General features: G+C 31.3%; 1 protein-coding gene across 2 annotated transcripts in view; it reads right to left on the bottom strand.

Annotated features, from left to right (window-relative positions):
- Window positions 1-540: 540 nt before the first annotated feature.
- LOC131843511 (microspherule protein 1) overlaps window positions 541-19,586 on the bottom strand; it is a 29,965-nt gene continuing 10,919 nt past the window's right edge. For both annotated transcript variants that reach the window (XM_059192178.1, XM_059192179.1), the window contains exons 8-9: window positions 1,392-1,607; window positions 541-653 (exon numbers count right to left, since the gene is read on the bottom strand). In XM_059192178.1, coding sequence (XP_059048161.1) covers window positions 564-653; window positions 1,392-1,607 — 306 coding nt within the window. In that variant the 3' untranslated portion in view covers window positions 541-563. The remainder of the gene's footprint in view (window positions 654-1,391; window positions 1,608-19,586) is intronic.

Raw genomic sequence — 19,586 nt, forward strand, 5'->3', positions numbered from 1 at the left:
AATGAGTTAGAATGGTCAGTTACAGATAAATGTATTCGAGTTATCATGTACAGTGTATGTAATCTAATACATTTCAGTGACTGGTCTTTCCTTAATCAGAGAATATTATTTTCCTTTACCTTTTATAGTATGTTTGTTATGCACAATTGAGTGAATTGTTGAGTTTTTATGGTTCCTGCACTTTGTTGATCTTGTTTTGAAAATTGTGATTGTATAGCTGATAATTTATTGTGGTTATAGTAAAACACTAAGGGTTATGGAATTTGTTATGAAATAATAAGAAATTATTTGTTTTGTCGTATAACGTTAATGCATATCTTATGCCAGTAACGCACGTGATAGTGTTTCGTGATAGTTTTAATATCAATAATAATACACAGTGTAAAAAATTAGATGGTATCTACGTACGTATGTTATAACAAATACATTGGTAATTGTATATCTATTGATATAAGATATGTTTTTGAGTGTACAAGTTTTGAAATATGTTCTAAAATTGACCAAATAAATGTGTTCTGAAGAAAAATGCATTTATCACTTATTGAACATTTATTGTTTTATTTTTATACAGGAATATTAACTTTAACAGCTTCTTGGCGAATTGCGTTGATAAGTTCTTGGTTTATGAGGAAAACGAAACGGAGTCCAGCGATCTGTTGAGGAATACAATATATTATTATCAAACGACATTAAACAACTACGGTGTAGACTTTATATAAATTCGTATGAGTGGGTACCTCTACCTCCCCTAAATACTTATGAGATGTGATACCACTAAATAGCTTATGAGATGTGATGCGGTGAAGGGGTGCGATATGGCAGTGAAATTACAGGGTACATACCATTGTAATCCACCTGAATAGCAACGCATGCATAATATCATGGGCGTCACATGATAGCGTGATGTCAGTAATGTTGTTCATGTAGATAGTCGATGGATACCACTTACCATCAGGTGTTTGCAATTTCAATGACATTCAAAAACAACATATTTTCAATGTTATATGTGTATAACAAAATATACTCGAATTGATGGTACGCGACGTCATATCCAATTTTGATGATTATATTTGCGATCGATAGAGTTCAGTGTCGGTCCAATACTAATTTAGTCACGGATGGGACGCCATATTATTCGCAAAACATATGTACTGTAATAGTTTCTAAATTTGTGCCCTATTTATATTAAATTGTTCTATAAAAACATAAGTACTGGAATTGTTCAAATAACATTGTAGTTGATCTTTGAAGCCATTATACAAAGATAACATCTTCTTCGAAATATGAAAATGAAATTATAAATTACAGTGTAACTAAGAAGGTAATTAAGTAACCTAACCTAACATATTTTCAACCGCTTTAATAAAGCAGAGTAAATAATGCAAACGAACCTCGATAACACTGTCGTGGTTCAGCTTCACTTTGTTCCCCTGAAGCACAGGCCGACCGTCCACAAATATTGGCCTTTTTCCTTCTGATGACATAAAGAAGTCGCCGCTGTTACGTAAGCGGATCGTCGCTTGCTTCCTTGACACCTTAGCAGCGGGTCCCTCCAGGCTCAAGTTCACGTCGATCGTGTGATCCCGTGTATTGCGACCCACAGCGATCTGAGAAACAAATTTAATATAAGCATATCAAGTATTGTGGAGACGTAGCAGTTGTCTACGGGGATGATTCTCTGTTGAGCCAACCAGAAACCAAAATATACTTAACACAGCGGTAATATCATCTAAATCCTAACTAAACGGAGTTTATACACAAAATCACAATAATGTATGTTCTCTTAAGCACGTTATAATTTGTATCATTTTCGCAGAAGACAGAAAATACTACTCTATTTAATAGAGAAGTATTTTCTGTTTCCCAGTACTATGATGGTGGGGATAGTGATAAAAAAGTGATATGGGATCAGGCATAGTGTTCTTTATCCCATATCGCTGCTAAGTACTGTTAGTAGAATTAAGGTCATAGAGTAGCGTAAAAACTTTTCCTTTCATGATGCACAGTCAGATATATACCTACAGATATGTATAGGAGTAGAAATACTATTTTCTTTCATTGCATTTCTCGCCATATCATCATTCGTACAGTCGTCAGGAATAGTTTCCCTTGGCGAGACAATATTAAATGTATAATAATATATAATGTATAATAACATATAATGTATAATATATAATGTATAAACCTTACGCCACCATGGTCGTCAAAAAGTTATTACACTTACGACGCTTGTGTAAATTGTAAACAATTTTTAAATTTACTGTATATAGCCTTGTTTACGTAAACACGGAATGTAATACCTAAGTTGAACAGTTGTCTGTTAAACTTATCAAAATAAATTAAATGTGTATTATAGACAAGTTCCTTTCATTTTTGTTAAAGTAAAAGCCTACGTACGACATTATAATCAGGAGCAATATTGGACCAATGGTGGGAAACGTCATTTGATAGGATAAATCACGCCGAGCGATTTTACCCCCACCACCAATTCATACTTCGATAACGTCCCTGAGTTTAGTGTCCCATGTAAGCAGTTTTCGAAAAATTCTGACGGAAAAAAACGGCTTACTGTATCTAATAGCATTTATTATTGATATTGAAATTGAAATTGGAGCTATAATCCCCAATTACAACCATCATGCTTGATAACTCTATTATCATCTTGGAAACAGTGACAGAGATTGCGTTGGCGACTAGAATTCTACCACAGACAACTACATGCATACAGAGGATTACAGATTCGTGCACAAACCTAAAATGTAGTATTAGTCAAAATTAAATCTTGAGAACTAGAAGAAATATTGTGCATATCACTCAAAGAACAACGATGATGTCGATAATACTGTTCACAGCTATCCTGTATCTATGCCTCTACTTCCAGAATGTGAGCACTGGCTGAGACGCTTTCACTGTGTAATCCTCTATCATTTTAGCATTCAGTGACACACCTAAATAGCAACGCACGCAATGCTTGGTGGAAACTGAATGTGATCAATTGAGTGACTATACTCTTAGGATTAGATGAGATTTTTCAATTATAAATATAGAAATATTCCATTAATACAAACTAAATAATAACCGATAATATAATAATAATAACGTTTATTGCACATAAAAACAGTTACAATTACAATTATAGAAATATTAAAATTTTATGAATAAAGTACAATAAATTACAGAAATATTAAAATTTAAAGGTTTCTAAATTTCACGTCGATGTACGAACGCACGTCGCATACAGTTGACTAATTTTATTAACACTGCTGTATGCACAGCTGTTAAATGATACGGTTAATTAATACAGGACTGTACTCATATCGGCAAATACATGTAAGTACATATCTTAACCTTGGCGAAATATTACACAGAATTCAGCGTCAGCGTTACGGTGGAGGCGAACTGAAATTTCAACAGCAACTCATTACTAACGAGCTATTATAGTAGCAATATAATAAAATACTACACAAACAATACACCAGTATATTATAATATTTGATAACGTAATGCTAACGATAGCTGTTGAACACATACCACAATTTACTTATCTTTTCACTGTACAATCGGTTACAATATTAAAAGGAGTATTTTAATAATTAATGTTAATTTAAAATTACCATTCCAAATTTAAACATAGCGCATTTAATTTTTTTGTAAGTACGTGTCAATTATGTTGCCAGTTCTCTATGTACTAAAAAGCGTTTAATTTAACCATCCGTGCAATGTTTGCGTAAAATTAACTTTTTTATGAAACACGCACGCAATCAAATCTCTATCGAAATCGGATATTCATTTAGTAGCATACTTCGTCTAGTTTAGTATTCGAATACCTACATATTTCAAATTTCTTTTAAAAAATAACCTTCAAATACCGTACATTAAAATTAGTTTATACTCTTGTAAACAAATAAATTTTATAGAAACGTTCATCTAACGCGGTACTAGCCTATTAGGAAATGTATTTCGGCTTAGTTGAACCACGGAATTTTCTTATTATTCAAATACAACAATAAGAAAATTCCGTCAAAAAATACGTATTATTATAATTAAACATAATTATATTACACTTATCTCAAAATGAGATAGAATAATAAAAACATAAATTACAAAAAAAAAACAGTCCTTAGGTACTATGGATGCCCATCTGGTATGGTAAGTTCACTCAGTACTCGTAGTTGGCCAGTTAGATAAATTGAAGTTAAATGAGTTCTAAAAACCATTATTAGAGAGTATACATAAATAGGACATTTTTATGACAGACCAAATGAGAATAGTAAATCCTGGCGATTATATTTAAAGAAAAAAAAGGTTGAAAGAAATGTTGCCTAAGTTCCGCACATTAAACACATATATATGCCAATAATATATACAATAAAATTGAGGTAAAACTTTCTATGTAAAACGAAAACAAATTTTATTAGAAAATATTTTTTTCTCCCATGGTACTTTAAATTAATAGGTACTTACATGTATTATTGGGCTACAATAACAAAACAGATATAGCTGTTGACACAATTCGACAGATAAAATTTATCAGCGCCCATTCGTAGGTACACAATTCACAATGTACGCATACGTGGCCAGTTTGCAGTTCAGAACGTATATTAATATATACAACGAATTGTGTTAAATGGTACTACTATTACACGAAAAAAAGGCGAAATAAATAATGCAAATAATATGTCAGCTGAGGCCACAGAGGTTAAAGACAATAGTGGAACTCCGTGTTTCGTATCACTAGTTTACTGCGAGTCATTGAATACTTATGTTTAGTTAGTGTTGTGGCAGGATTATATTTACACATTACCTTGTAAGTACCCGTGGCAACCATACTACATTACTCTCGTAGGTAACAAACTATTACAATAAAAATATGTAATAAATATTTCATAAATATCGACTCAATATTATAAATAGTTCAAAATGAATATATTAAGACGCGTCAATATATATGTCACAAGATTTCTGTTATTTTTACATTAAATCTAGTTAAAATAATAATTTTAGTGATATGAAAACACATTTAACTTTAATAAAAATAATAAAGGTTATTGTATAGATGTACTTAATTATTACAATGAATTTCTTAAATTTAGATATACTGAAGAACAAATAGCGAGTCCAAAGCGAGTATGTTTTTATTTAGATATCCGTGACATGATAATGGGTACAAAATCTTAAACATGGGCTCACATTCTCGTTGACGTTGACCTGCCGTGTATTCACCGTCTATCGTAATTTATATCGTGAATGTTATAATTTCAAATAATTATTTTATTCGACCCTCGATGGAACAAACACTGTATTACTTGGCTAAAAAACAAAAACCTTTATATTTTCATTAATATCAAAATCAAGGGTATATTCATTACAGTATCACACATATCGGTTAGTAAATGTGTAATAAAATTAGTTTGCAACTGAATTATTTATACAAACATTATCATAAACAAACAAATTTTAAATCAGGCAATTATTACTAAAGAAAACGTTGCTATCTTTTGAGTCATATTCGCGACCTTTAAAGCAACATGCGGATGCGTGCGGTCTAATGCGGTGGAAGGCGATACAGTATTGCAGTAATACTAATATAACATCTCGACGTTTGCAACACGTTGCGTTGCGATGCGGTGAGGTATATCGCCAATACTTTTAAAATTAGAGTAACAATACACTGTCTCTCAGCTCATCAAACTGCATAGCACATCTGGATATTGTACCTCTAAAAATATTAGTGAATTTAACGCACCGCGTCTTATCGCAGCGTAACGCAAGCATGTACATAGATTGCAACCTGCATTAGAGATGCTTCTTTATAATGTATATATTACAGTTACAGAAATAATTCTTATGACGTAAAAAGTTTACTATGCAAAGACAAATATAAAATTTAGTTTTACATATGTTTAATGTATTTATAACTACATTTTAATTACAAATGTATGCAAGGCACACATGACTTTGGTATAAATAGCTGTACAAGTAGCAAATAATAAAAAATAATTCACTAATATGCAAAATGCAATACCTACTTATTGCATGCACAAGTGTACGTTCTTTGTTTTTATTGCAAGACCCGAGGAAAAAAACATTCCAATATTAACGTCAAGACAAAAATAAAATATTCGACAAATACGACAATACAACTAAACAGACAATGAACATTTATAATGATAAGATAGCGATAAAAAGAAAGACTGGTATTATTATTTGTAGGCTGATCACCAACTATTTGTATAACCCTTGATGTCATTTACAAATATGTCACCCTTAAAGGTCATTTTGTAAATTCAAACATGCATTTAGTAGTTATAAAAATATATAGGTATTACAAGTCACTTGTATACTATTTCTGATCAATGTCAATCTCTTGACTAGATAGAGCGCTACAAGCTGATGATAAAATTAATATGAAGCACTAACTGCTATAGACACCATAAACATCTTTAGACAGAACTATGGATATAATAAAAATGTGAAAGAGGCATGGGGTAGTTACCCTAAGAACTAAAATGTCTCAACATACATAGCAATCATATGTGCCTAACAGTTCAAACTGCTTGAAGATATATATAGACAAAAGAGAAGCTGTTATAGAATGATAAATTTCAGTGGCATTACATGACGGCAATTGTCTCATGCCAGTAAGGAAATTAAAATCTTATAAAAAAACATTAATTGTTCAGAACCTTCACTCAGTGCCGGACTCGTACTTTAGCAGTTTTAATTAAATATTTCGTAGTAACTTATGCCGATACATTAGATAAATAATAAATATAGATAAGTAAATAAAATACACAATTTATTTATCTGTATGATTTTAGTCACACTTATTTCATTTACATAGCTTTACATATGGGTTGTTCGTGTGAAGTGAACGGAAATTGAATTTGGTCTGCAGGCTGATTTTAACACACTGTCACAGAATATACACATTATGTATGTACCTTATACGCGTAGAGTATGGAGTAAGTTACTCTGTATATAGGAATAAGAAACGGTAAGTTCAGCCCTATTCAATATGTATTTGTGACATTCACAGTTCGATACAGATCTTATCAAACCTTCAAGCTATTACATTACAAATAAGTCAGATAGGTTTTGTTAAAACTTATCTACAGATGTATTTATAGTAACTAATAGATAAGGCATACATATATAAAAGTATATATTATTGTTTGTTGTTAATAATAATAAACAGACAATAAGCTAAACAGTGTCATCTTCCCATACTGGTTAAATAAGCCTGGTGTAAGGTAAATTAAAAAAAAAATGTGAAGCTAGAAATGCTTCAAAAAGTCGAACCGATACAATGACTGTGTTTCGTCGTGACTTTCAAGTGCATTCCAATAGTAGTGGTGCCGGTGTACTTAGAAAAATACTAAGAAAGCGGGTAGACTTAGATTTGTCAGTCTCGTAATAATTATTTGCATCCACCGCCATCTTCACTCGACCCATGACGACGTTTGTTATATCGAAAGCTCTTTATTTTTGTAAAGTGGTTGAATAATTAAATTTTCAACATTTACAACAACTGTCCCAGTTGTTGTTGTAAATGTTGAAAATTATTATACTTTGTGAGAAAGATAAGTTGTTGTGTGGCGTTATATATAGCATGGCCTTTCTGAATTGAACGCATGTTGCATTGCGTTCAATTCAGAAAGGCCATATAACAAATATAACAAACAAAACATATAACAAACTTGGATAAAAAGATTAGCTTTGTTTATTTTTGATATTAAGAGCCATGTACCAAATTCTGTCTTTCCAGATATATATTTTGTTTATATAATTTTTTTACTTATTTTCCAGCATATATCTATCAGTAACATATATGTAATAGTAATAGAGTCAGTACGCTATTTGACGATATAAGTACCAATGCACGGCTTCTACAAGAAAAGATAATGATATTTAAAACACTTCTTCAGTCCTTATATTTAAATAACAAATTAGACTTTATTTTTTAAAGAGAGTTCAAGAATTTGTCTTTTGTTATGTTCGCTGAGACCCAAGGTATGAACTGTGACGACGGTGTTTTACTTACTGACTATAAGATGTAAGCAAGATTCTTCCTGGTTGATAGTTTATTATGTAAGTCCCTCGTATGATTTACATTTAATACATTTGAGTAGTTACATATTCCTTTTGGTGTATCAATATAGAAATCAGCTAAAAATATAATTTTATTGCCAGCATATTTGTTGATTGGAGAACTTATAAGAAGTAATCTTTATAAAAGTTAAAAACATATGTGATAAAGTCTATTTTCAGTTACCTTAATACCAGATTATTTAAAAACTTTTGAACTAGCAGACTAGATTACATTATAAAGCGTTTAGCAATAAAGTAATAAAGCGTACAGGTAACTAAAGCTTAAATTCTTTAATCTATGGTAATGGTACGTTTTCAAATAGTTATTTTTTCAAGTACAAAGCCATCAAAATAAACCAAAATATAATTAAATATTTAAATGTATTAATATTCGAATTGTGTAATACTTACGCATATCGCTACCCACATAGAAATGTCACAAATAGGGATAATATTAAAAATAAACAAGTGACTCGCGTGTGTCTCATTGTATCACTAAAGGTGATTGTACTCAGAGTACGGCTGACCCTAGCTTTGTTATGACTACAAATAACGATATACAATTTTAATACTTATTCATCAAAAATCACGGAGCTATTATGGATATACATGATAAAATATAGTTATCACTGAACAGTGGCAAGAGTAATATTTAAAATTGTATCACATTCTTAAAAAATTATTGAGTAAATACAAAATACAATTTTAATCATGCAATCTTTATATATTATATAAGAAAACGGCGAACTATTCTAATGCTTTACCGGACGATAGGGGGCAAGTACATATGGCATTCTAAACCCGCGGAAGGACTTATAGAGCGGATGAAGGCCAACTCCTGCCTGATAGATACAACTTTAGTGTGAGGGCACAGCTAGAGGGTTCGAAGCTCAGCTCAGGCCATCGTAATTACGATCTCTGTTTGAATTGAACGGGGATCGATTTGTGTATTAAGGTACAGTTATATAAGGAACTGACAAAATAAATTTTTCAATGTTAGTCAACATAACAACATTTAAAGAAATCTTAGATAAGTACTCGCCAAAGGTGTAAATTATAATTACATTTCTCTTATTAATTTTATGTACGCCATCTAAGTAAAAAAAATTAATGGCGTCCTCAAATGTACGCAAGGACGAAGTGGCGGGCATTAGAATATTTGCTTGAAAGTAACATTGTACATATTATAGCAAAAATAATACAGTAGAACGTGAAGTTTTCAGTACTTGTTGCTTCATACTGTTCGTTACAACACAAGATTACAGTCTAATCTAATATACTTACAAAAAATGGTCTAAATGAGATCCTGAGCAAGTGTGTTTTATTCAAACGTGTTGTATTTATATGTTATACGAGTATAATAATAATAACGAATCAATTGACATATAAATGTTGTAGTATAATTATGATCGGCGTCAAGGCAAATACAAAATAAGCGCCTCTAATTTAATACCTCATAATTTTAAAAATGATCAACAAATCACACTGAACTTAGATAAAATTTAATAAACTGAACTAAATAGCGAGTACCGGTATACTTTTCTGTGTACATTGTCGATTTACTGCAACTATTAGCGCCTGACTGCTGACACGTTTAGCGGACAAAATAGTTAACTTTTAAACATGCTAAACCTCAAAACCGTTAGATATGAAAATACAGTTATCACTCATTCAAAGACTGTCTCGCTCGAAAATCTACAGGCAGATATTTTATTACTTCTTTTACTAAACTACTAGCGACTGCCGCGGTGGTGGTGATATTTCAATGAAACATTAATGAATTATAAATCTTCCTATGAAATCGTTTCGTTGATGTTATACATCAACGGAGCTATTTCTGAGGAAACCATATGTAAATTCGTTAAAAAGTTTTGGACATTGTCGCGAACAGTCTGTACAGGCGCGGGTCTAAATAAGATGATGTTGAGAACTTTTTTTAACAAATTTTAACCTTACGTAACCTACAATTAAAATATAATTGAAGCCAATACCTGACAATATAAACAAATATTGACAATGAATTCGAAAATATTGCAAATACAAAAGCAGCGAAGTAATTTGAAATGTTTAATTTAGATTACTATTATTAAGTTAATTTGCTAAAAAAGAAATTTCTATGCAGATGTTAATTCCGCGCGTTATGCTACAGTGAACAGCTAGTAGGCTTATAAATCACAACACAATTATTGTACAGGACAGGCCTCATAGAGACGTCAGCGTGAACATAGATATTAAAATATATACAACCCATTGACATTGATTAATCATTAACCCCATAGACCGAAACGGTATCTCAGCTCAAAATAAATAAGGAAACAAATATAATATCAATTAGACTTTTATTGCACTCATAGACGAATTTAAATTTGTATTTTTTATTTTAATTATAATATTCCTTATTATATTTGTTGTTGTTGTTTGCAATTTGTATACTAATTGCTTGCACGACCATGCAAGCAATTGTATGACCATGGTTCTCTAACATGTAAATATGTATTTTGTAATCTAATAACCCCATTGCTAACAATGTACCATATCAAGTAGACCTCCACGTGATTCCCTCTGGAAACCATCATGATTCATTCATGGTGAATTTAACATGGCTAACTGACCTGACCTCATGCTCATCTTATCATCCTCCATTGTCACTCCACACATCACACTCCCCGCCATCATGAATTGGTGACGCAGGCGGGTGCATCATTACATTATCATCATTGAAAAAATGTATTTTGTAATATATTTTATTCATTATTTATAACGAAATTGTTGATATATATAAAATTGATTAAAAAATCTATATTACTTATTTCATATATCGAATGCAAGTGTCTTCTCTGAAAAGTTTACATTACATAATCCCTTAAAAATATAATTTTATTTAACAGTATTATTGTATTGTAGTAGGGTCCTACTATAATACAATAATACTGGGCATAAACCCTTAAAAATAACATTAGCTATAAAATAAGAATATTTTATGAGACATAATTACAGACGAATATAATTATATTTCCCAGTATTATTCAAATATAAATTAATTGTTATTTAATCCATATATCACGAGGAAAATGAGTTTATTCTATCCAAGGTTATTTATGAGCATTTGAAAAACAGCTTTATCGTATGCCTACAGTAAATTAACAAATAGTTAATTAAAATAATAATCTAACATTTAACAGCGAACTACGAGTAAAGGAGACAGAAAGAAAAAACATATGGAAAGACTTCGGGTAAATGTCGTTTTTTTACATTTTTGTATGAAAATACAATACTAAACTTGTAGAGATACATATTTCGAGTAGCAATTATATACTTTGTGTTCAAGTTTTCGACGGCCTCGGTGGTCTAGCGATTTAGCTAACCGCCTTCTGAAGGGCGCGGGTTCGATTCTAAGCATGCCAAACATTTGTATTCATGAGACTGATTGTTTGTATCGGTCTGGGAGTGTCTTATGTATGTTATATATGTATTTGTATAAATGAGTTTTCTGACAGAAGCTCCCATAACACAAATTCTGTTTAGCTTGAGACTAGATGAAGCTGTGTGAATCGCCAAAAAAAACCAATTACATATTTGCATTCTACGATGAATAAATATATAATCCTGGACACATTATATGTCGCCATGTAGTGTCATTGTAAGCAGTGGATACTATGACCAGTGGCACTCAATGAGGAAATAGCCATTATTATTGCTAAAAGTTGCATATAGATGGCGTGATTGGTATCGATGGAATTCTTCATAGTTTTGCAAACGTTTTAAAAAACAAAACTGTGTTTTCAAAATAGTTTAATCCATTTTTAAAAAAATATATATACATGTTAAAATGAAATAATGCGTTTAGAAAAGTAATTTTCATATATTTACTCATTTTGTTATTTTCCAGTACTTAATTACACTTTAATCAGTGCTAATACGGGGCTCAATGTTTTCAAAATGCTTTCATAGATGGCATTGTTGTCATTTGTATCGGCCTAATTAAATGTCTTTTTTATATTTTCCAATAATAAGCACTTAATATATTATTATTGTAAATTAAACATATAAAAAAAGTTTAAGTAAATTAAAAATAGCCGAACAAGCAAATAATACTATTTCCAATAATACTTATGTATGAAGTGTTGTCATATTAAAAATAAATACATGTATTATCGATTTTTTTTAATAATCGATAACAGGATTTTATTACAGCGCATTATTCGATGATGCTTTTAATGAGTCGTTGTGAACAGTAAATTTTCATTATTTTGTATTAAGTATAGCAGTATTCCGTTTCAAAGAACGGAATATAGTAGTACATTATTAGTGTCGTTGGTTATTTACATTTGTACTGAAAAATCGATTACATAATAATTTAAAATATCGAGTACGAATCGTAGCTGTCTTCGAATACTAGCAACTGGTAAGATTAAAATAGTTTTAAAAAAAAGAGAGAAATCGACCCTAACTCGAATACCATAAAGTTTATTTTCCTTTCTCATTAATATCATAGCAGTTTGTTTTTAACTTGCGTATGACTCTGTGGTATGATGTTTAACGTGTATTGTTATTGTACGGTGCATACATTTCAAAAATTATATTTTAATGTAGGTACAAACATTTCTTTCATACATTTCATACATGTCAAAAATTATCTTTTAATGTAGGTACATACATTTATTTCATACATTTCAAAAATGAACTTTTTATGTAGGTACATACATTGTTTTCATACATCTCATACATTTCATACATTTCAAAAATGAACTTTTTATGTAGGTACATACATTTCTTTCATACATCTCATACATTTCAAAAATTATATTTTAATGCAGGTACATACATTTCTTTCATACATTTCATACATTTCAAAAATGAACTTTTTATGTAGGTACATACATTGTTTTCATACATCTCATACATTTCAAAAATGAACTTTTTATGTAGGTACATACATTTCTTTCATACTTTTCATACATGTCAAAAATTATCTTTTAATGTAGGTCCTTACATTTCATACATTTCAAAAATTTCATACAATACATTTCTTTCATACATTTCAAAAATTATCTTTTAATGTAGGTGCATACATTTCACACATTTCAAAAATTTCATACAATACGTTTCTTTCATACATTTCAAAAAGTATTTTTTAATGTAGGTACATAACACCCCATGTCAGACCCCTTATATTTGGAAGAAACTTAAAAATAATGCCAAAAATATTAGATGAATATATTTTTAATACGAATATTGTTTTATTTTTGTTCATCAACTTTATCCCTCACTAACAATACTAGTAGTAGTACATAACCTGGTTTATACCGCTAAAGATATTGAAAGATATACGAGTAATTCAGAATGTTATCAAGTTCAAAATAAGCACACATTACTTGCTTAGATAACAGAGTAATATTACTAGTAATAAAAACATTTGTAATACCCATATGTATACTACGTATGTATAGTAAGTACTTACGCTGCGGCGCCGTGAGACTCGTCTAAGTACTTCATCTACTCATCTACGCGCGGTAACCGCGCCGACCGACCAATAGGATAGCGCCTCTCGTGTTTCCAGAAAGTTCGCGACTAACGGACGATATAGTAGTAAGGCAATGAGTGTCCCAGTGATATCATTATAATATTTTCTCGTTAAATTTTATTGTAATATACACAATTTCGCACTAAATAACGTGTTACCCCGTTACACATTTCTAATAATGAAAAACCTAGACCGACCCTGTTCACTTAATCTTACAAGATCTGACTTTAAAAATTACGATATCCTCATATAGCCTTTCATTTCCCCTTTCAATACTTTTTCGCATTAAAAAGTAGCCTTTCTCAGGGTCTACATTATCTGTCTACCAAATTTCAATTAAATCAGTTCAGTAGTTTTGGCGTGAAAGCGAGACAAACAGACAGACTGAGTTACTTTAGCATTTATAATATTTGTAAGAATATCGCTATTAAAAATAGGGGTTGGTGAAAGACGGGTGAAAATTTAGGCGTGTATGTATTTTCAATGTAACATTATAAATAAATAAAAAATTGTCCATAATACAAAAAAATATTTTTTCGGGGTAGGCCACCCCTATGACTTAGGGGTATAAAAAATAGATAACAACCCTACCTCAGACCTGGGAAGTATACATATCAAATTTCATCAAAATGTGGGAGAAATATGGCAACTAACACTGTGATACAAAATTTATATATAAGATATAGCGGAATTCTCATTAGGTAAAAGAGGGGTACATCGTAGAATACATGAGGTATATACCATTAAATTAATTGTAGCTAAAATCAGTCTCATACATATAACGATTGAAATAAAAAATCGTATAGCCCGATTTTGATACGTACGAGTATAAACGTATCAAAATCAGGCTATACGTATAGCGCAGACGCGTTACAACATATAAAAAAAAATAGGCATGGAATGTAAAATAAACCATAACACAATAGGTATATACATTGGCACATAAGCCATATCTGCAGAGTGTCGGCTAACGATATTATACCTACACATTTACATTGAATCTTAAATCGTCCCTAATGAGGTACACGATACAGTTACCTACATATCTATTATATACATATCTTTGCAAAACAGATGTCATGTAGACTGAATTCACTGCCATCTATTTTCATGCTTTGTTACTAAGCACCCACTAGTAATCCGAACTGCTTCAGATCTAGCGACATCTAGCGGCTACGGTGGCGAAATAAAATAGCCCGAAGAATAGCCCGAGTTAGGAAGGAACCATTTTCTTGTATGGGATGGGGTATCTGTATGTAATATTATGTTATCTGTGCTATGACTGATGGAAACAAGTATAGTAAATATATACTATAGGGGGAAAGGGGATTGTTAGTCATGTGGACTGATAACCCCATTGCTAGCAATGTACCATGTCAGGTCGACCTCCACGCGGTTCCCCTGGAAACCATTGTGATAAATTCTTGGTGGATTGACAGATTTGTCACGATGGGCTAACTGACCTGACCTCAGGCTCAAATTATCATCCTTCACTGGTGCCCCGCCAGCGTAAACCGATAGCGCAGGCGGGTGCACCATTCCAATATAATCTATAAAAAAAATATATACTACACAAAATCAATACATATATAACATATACCAAAGTGTAACAATGTAAACAGTAGCATAAATATTACAACATAATTAGGAGGGGATCGATCCGCAGCCATCAGAAAGTATCTAAGAGAGTAGTATCGAGACAGGTAAATACATGCCTTTATTAACCATAAAATTATTTATGGAAAAACTTGTTTAACTACATTAATAATGAATAAGAGGGAAGTCTGGCCGTTTATAGTTGGGCAGGTAAGTATTATTGTATTGTACTATAACATAATTAAAATTAGGCAATTTCTATATTAATGAGGCAAATTCCTATACATATATAAACATAGTATTGAACAGATATGCCGATTAGCAGACGTAGAAGCAGCGGCCAGGAAAAGCGGCGCCACCTACCGGGTACAATTGCGTGACAAACCATCTAAGAAGCTAATGAATAATATAAATATATAAACAAAACTTTATTCACATCTTTGCAGTCGTTTAGTAGGTGTTTAAGTGACATATACACGTACATATGCGCCTGCTGCATGGTTAATATTCAACATAGCTGATGTTATCAAGATTCGGGTACGAACGGTAGAGGTGAGGAGCGAACAGCATAGTACGAATTATTATAATGATAGTTCATATTATTTCGGCAATGTCAATGTAATTACAATAATTTTATATATATAATAATGACGTAGTAAAATAATTGAACTTAATGTTACGAATTCATTTAAAATTGGATTAAACCCGAAACTTGAACTTATCTATAGTCTAGTTTTTTACGATAGATAATATAAACAAAATATGGGTCTGAAATAGATCCACAATATTAAATAAAAAATAAAATTTTATATTCTTCTACGCGGATACATTTTAAGTAATTATATGCTGTACTTGGATTTTAAAGGCAAATATATTAAGATAATTTTAATAAACATATATAATAAATAAATATAAGTACGTATACTATGACTAAGTACTGACAATAATTTTATATGTAATCTAGTTTTAATAAGATATATACATTAAATGTATAATACATAAGAATTATAATAATACACGAAAATAATAACGACATTGAGGTTCTGAAAACCCTTGCTTTTGAAAACGATATTACAAATAATTATTGGTATATTCATGTATTGAATACGTTTTATCTTGACTATAAATTATAATTATCAGCATACTATGCATGTAATTTACAAAGTACAAATAATACAATACATTCGGAGCTATACAATTGAGTTTGCAAAATGATAATTCAATTCAAACATCTTACATAGTGTTTCCTTATCGCCATATACACAGACCACCGTGTAATAAAGTTTTTATCAAAACCGTAAAAATATCTCTATAACCAGCATCGATATTGCGGTTAGAAAATGTATGTGTATGTAGCTAATGTAACATTACAGTCGCTCTACCTGGTTAGGTTAGGTTAGGCAAAATATTAAATTTCTGGGTAACAATTTAATTTCATAGGAATATGAAAATATTGTCGTGGAGATCTTTGGGGGAGGCCTATATCCAGCAGTGTCAGGGCTGCAATGGTAATGATGAAAGCATTTTAAGATTTTGTAGAAAATACAATTGAAGTGCTATTTTTTATACAACATAATACGTAAACGTTATTATATTATATTATATTCTATTTTTATAGAACGAACATTGAAGTGCGCTTTAGTTTTAAAAGTCGATAAAGTGGGTTGATAAAATCAAATTATTTTATGGCCACTAGAAATTATAAACTAAACACACTAATGGAATAGCATCGCCTATAGATATAAATTATAATAAAATAACATTGTAGATTAAGGTGATGTAATGACATCTACAATATATAACGGTGTTATTCCTGTTGTATAAGAAATCGCCAAAAGCTTCTCTACAGACTAAAAACAACACATACATCTCAGTTCTTCAGAGAAGCACTCTATCGCCTGAAATAGGTGAATCGTGGTGGCGCAATACAAGTATAACAACGCAAATTACATACAAAGGGAAATCTAACCAACAAATGGAATAAAACCTAAAACCTTGCATCTCAATTTCTAAACTGCGCAGCATTTTTTATGACGATATTTCAATGTTAGTGCCGATCTGGTATATTTCACATCGATTAAATATTTGACCTGTACAACATCCGCTTTTTAATCTTAATTACAACTGATGTTATCAAAACGGATTTAGCGGAAATAGGAATATTATGCGAATGATGTAGAAGGAAACTATAATTTGAAGTAATTACACAAAGCGATCAGGTCTTAATTGTGCCCACATTGTTGCTGTAAGTATTAATCAATAAGGTTAAGCGACTCTAAATACAATCAATGCTGGGATGAGCAATCGTAAAATATTGCATTATACTCTCTTATTCAAAGTGCTGGGTGATCGATTGACGATATTATAATAAATATGTATAATGCACACGTACGTACTAATATATGTAATAATACACATATTTTTATTATAGTACCTACATACATTATACTAGAATACAAATATGCACAATAATTACTTATCTCTGTATATCACCTTCAGAGGGTAGAAGACAAGTATTGGTAGGTATATTAATAATTATATATAATACATACATTTTTAATTTCGGAACAGTGAAAACATGATATTTTAAACGAAAGTTTGTGTGGGCAGAAGTAATATTTATAGTCACTCAAAGCGATATAACATTGTGATAAAAATAAAACTTAATTATAGTACCGAACACTCTTGTAGACGACTGCTAAAGAATATTAGTGAGGTAATATTTATTACCTAATAATAATTTATTTAAATTAGAATAAAATAAAAAATATGAAGCTTAAAGATCGCGGATTCACCGGACATTGACGGCGTTCCAGCTGATCGGTTCCATCTTCCATCGGAGGTTTGTTTTCATTATCAAACACTCCGCACACAAAACAATGGTGTTGTTATAAGCGTGTTGTGCAAACAGTAAGATTCAACACCGGCCAAACAGCAAAACAACGCCCTAACAACTCTGCGTCGCAATATAAATGATTTCATTTGATGCATAGTAACATAATTGAGAATACAAAGTGGAAAATTATAATAAATTAACCACTCAACCAAGCGTAAATAATTTAAGTTGTCTCGAACTGTGCCAGATCGATATAGGGGATGGAATATCTAATATGTAAATCCAGGATGGTGGATTTACGGTATAATGTAAAAGTCGTCTGCGTGGGTACCTCAATCTCACCATTTTAATCGCCAAGCAGCATGCTTTGTAGCACTGTGTTTCGAGTGTAGGGTGCAGATTAGGCATATAAATGACAGGATAAGAGGCAAGGAATCTTAGACTTCTGTAATGGTAACGCATGAGTGGGCTCACGGATGTCACATGACAAAGTGATGTCCGTAGTAGACTCCTAGTCCGTCATAAATATAAGCGACAGTGGTGACGATACGATGGTGTGATATTTTTATGCAATTACATAGCATGGGAACATTGCAGCGTAGACTTCCGGATTGGATATTAGGGGTACCATGGTCATCTGTGGTTCTATGTACTTTGTTTACATGTACTTGCATTTTGTACATACTTTTTTTTTCATGACATTGTTTTTCTCATTTCATATTTGCATCGCCTACAATTTTAGTGTCAACACAACCTATAGTAGACTGGTAGAAAAAGTTAAGATCGCCATATGTACTTTCACCTTGGTATTTTGAGTATTAAAATTATGTATTTAAAAAAGAAGCAAGCCACCTGATTATAAGCAAATAATGTTAGAAACAGATATACGTATTATGAGACAATACGGAAGCCGACACTTTAGCTCATAGCTTATGTGCATTGCTCATTGCTGTGCCCGAAGAATTATTTCGCGCCATTTATTAATAACCAAATGTATATGTCATCGTAGCTGATAATATATTTTTTAAAGTATTTAAAGAAAAAATATCTGTTATATATTCAGTGATATCTGACGATAAGAAGTTCTGAGTATATTGAAATCCGACTAATTAATAGATTAGATATATTTTGAAGGATTTCTTCTAAAGCTTTATAATCATGGCCGCGATAGTGAGTTAGAGTATCTATATGATATTAAAATCGATCTCTATCTAGATCGTATTAAATATCATATATATCGAAGAGAATTCTTACATAACAACTGCTGTATCTAGTGCATTTCTGATTTTCATAATTCAGAGCATGTCCAACTCTTCTGAGATTACATGAGCTTTTAGAGACTGTCCGCCAAACCTTCTTCCCCAATTTCACCATTTACAGAATCTTTTTTGGTATAAAAGTTACCCTATATTCATTCAAGTCATACAATCTATCTTTACGACAAAGATCAATATAATCTGTTATAAGCATTTCTAATATTTTTTTAAATTATTTCTAAATGTATTTCTTCTATATATGAAAATATTGTATAAATCATAG

This window comes from Achroia grisella, unplaced genomic scaffold (assembly GCF_030625045.1).
Source record: "Achroia grisella isolate CSIRO2021 unplaced genomic scaffold, CSIRO_AGI_Agris_v1 utg308, whole genome shotgun sequence".
Lineage (NCBI taxonomy): Eukaryota > Metazoa > Arthropoda > Insecta > Lepidoptera > Pyralidae > Achroia > Achroia grisella.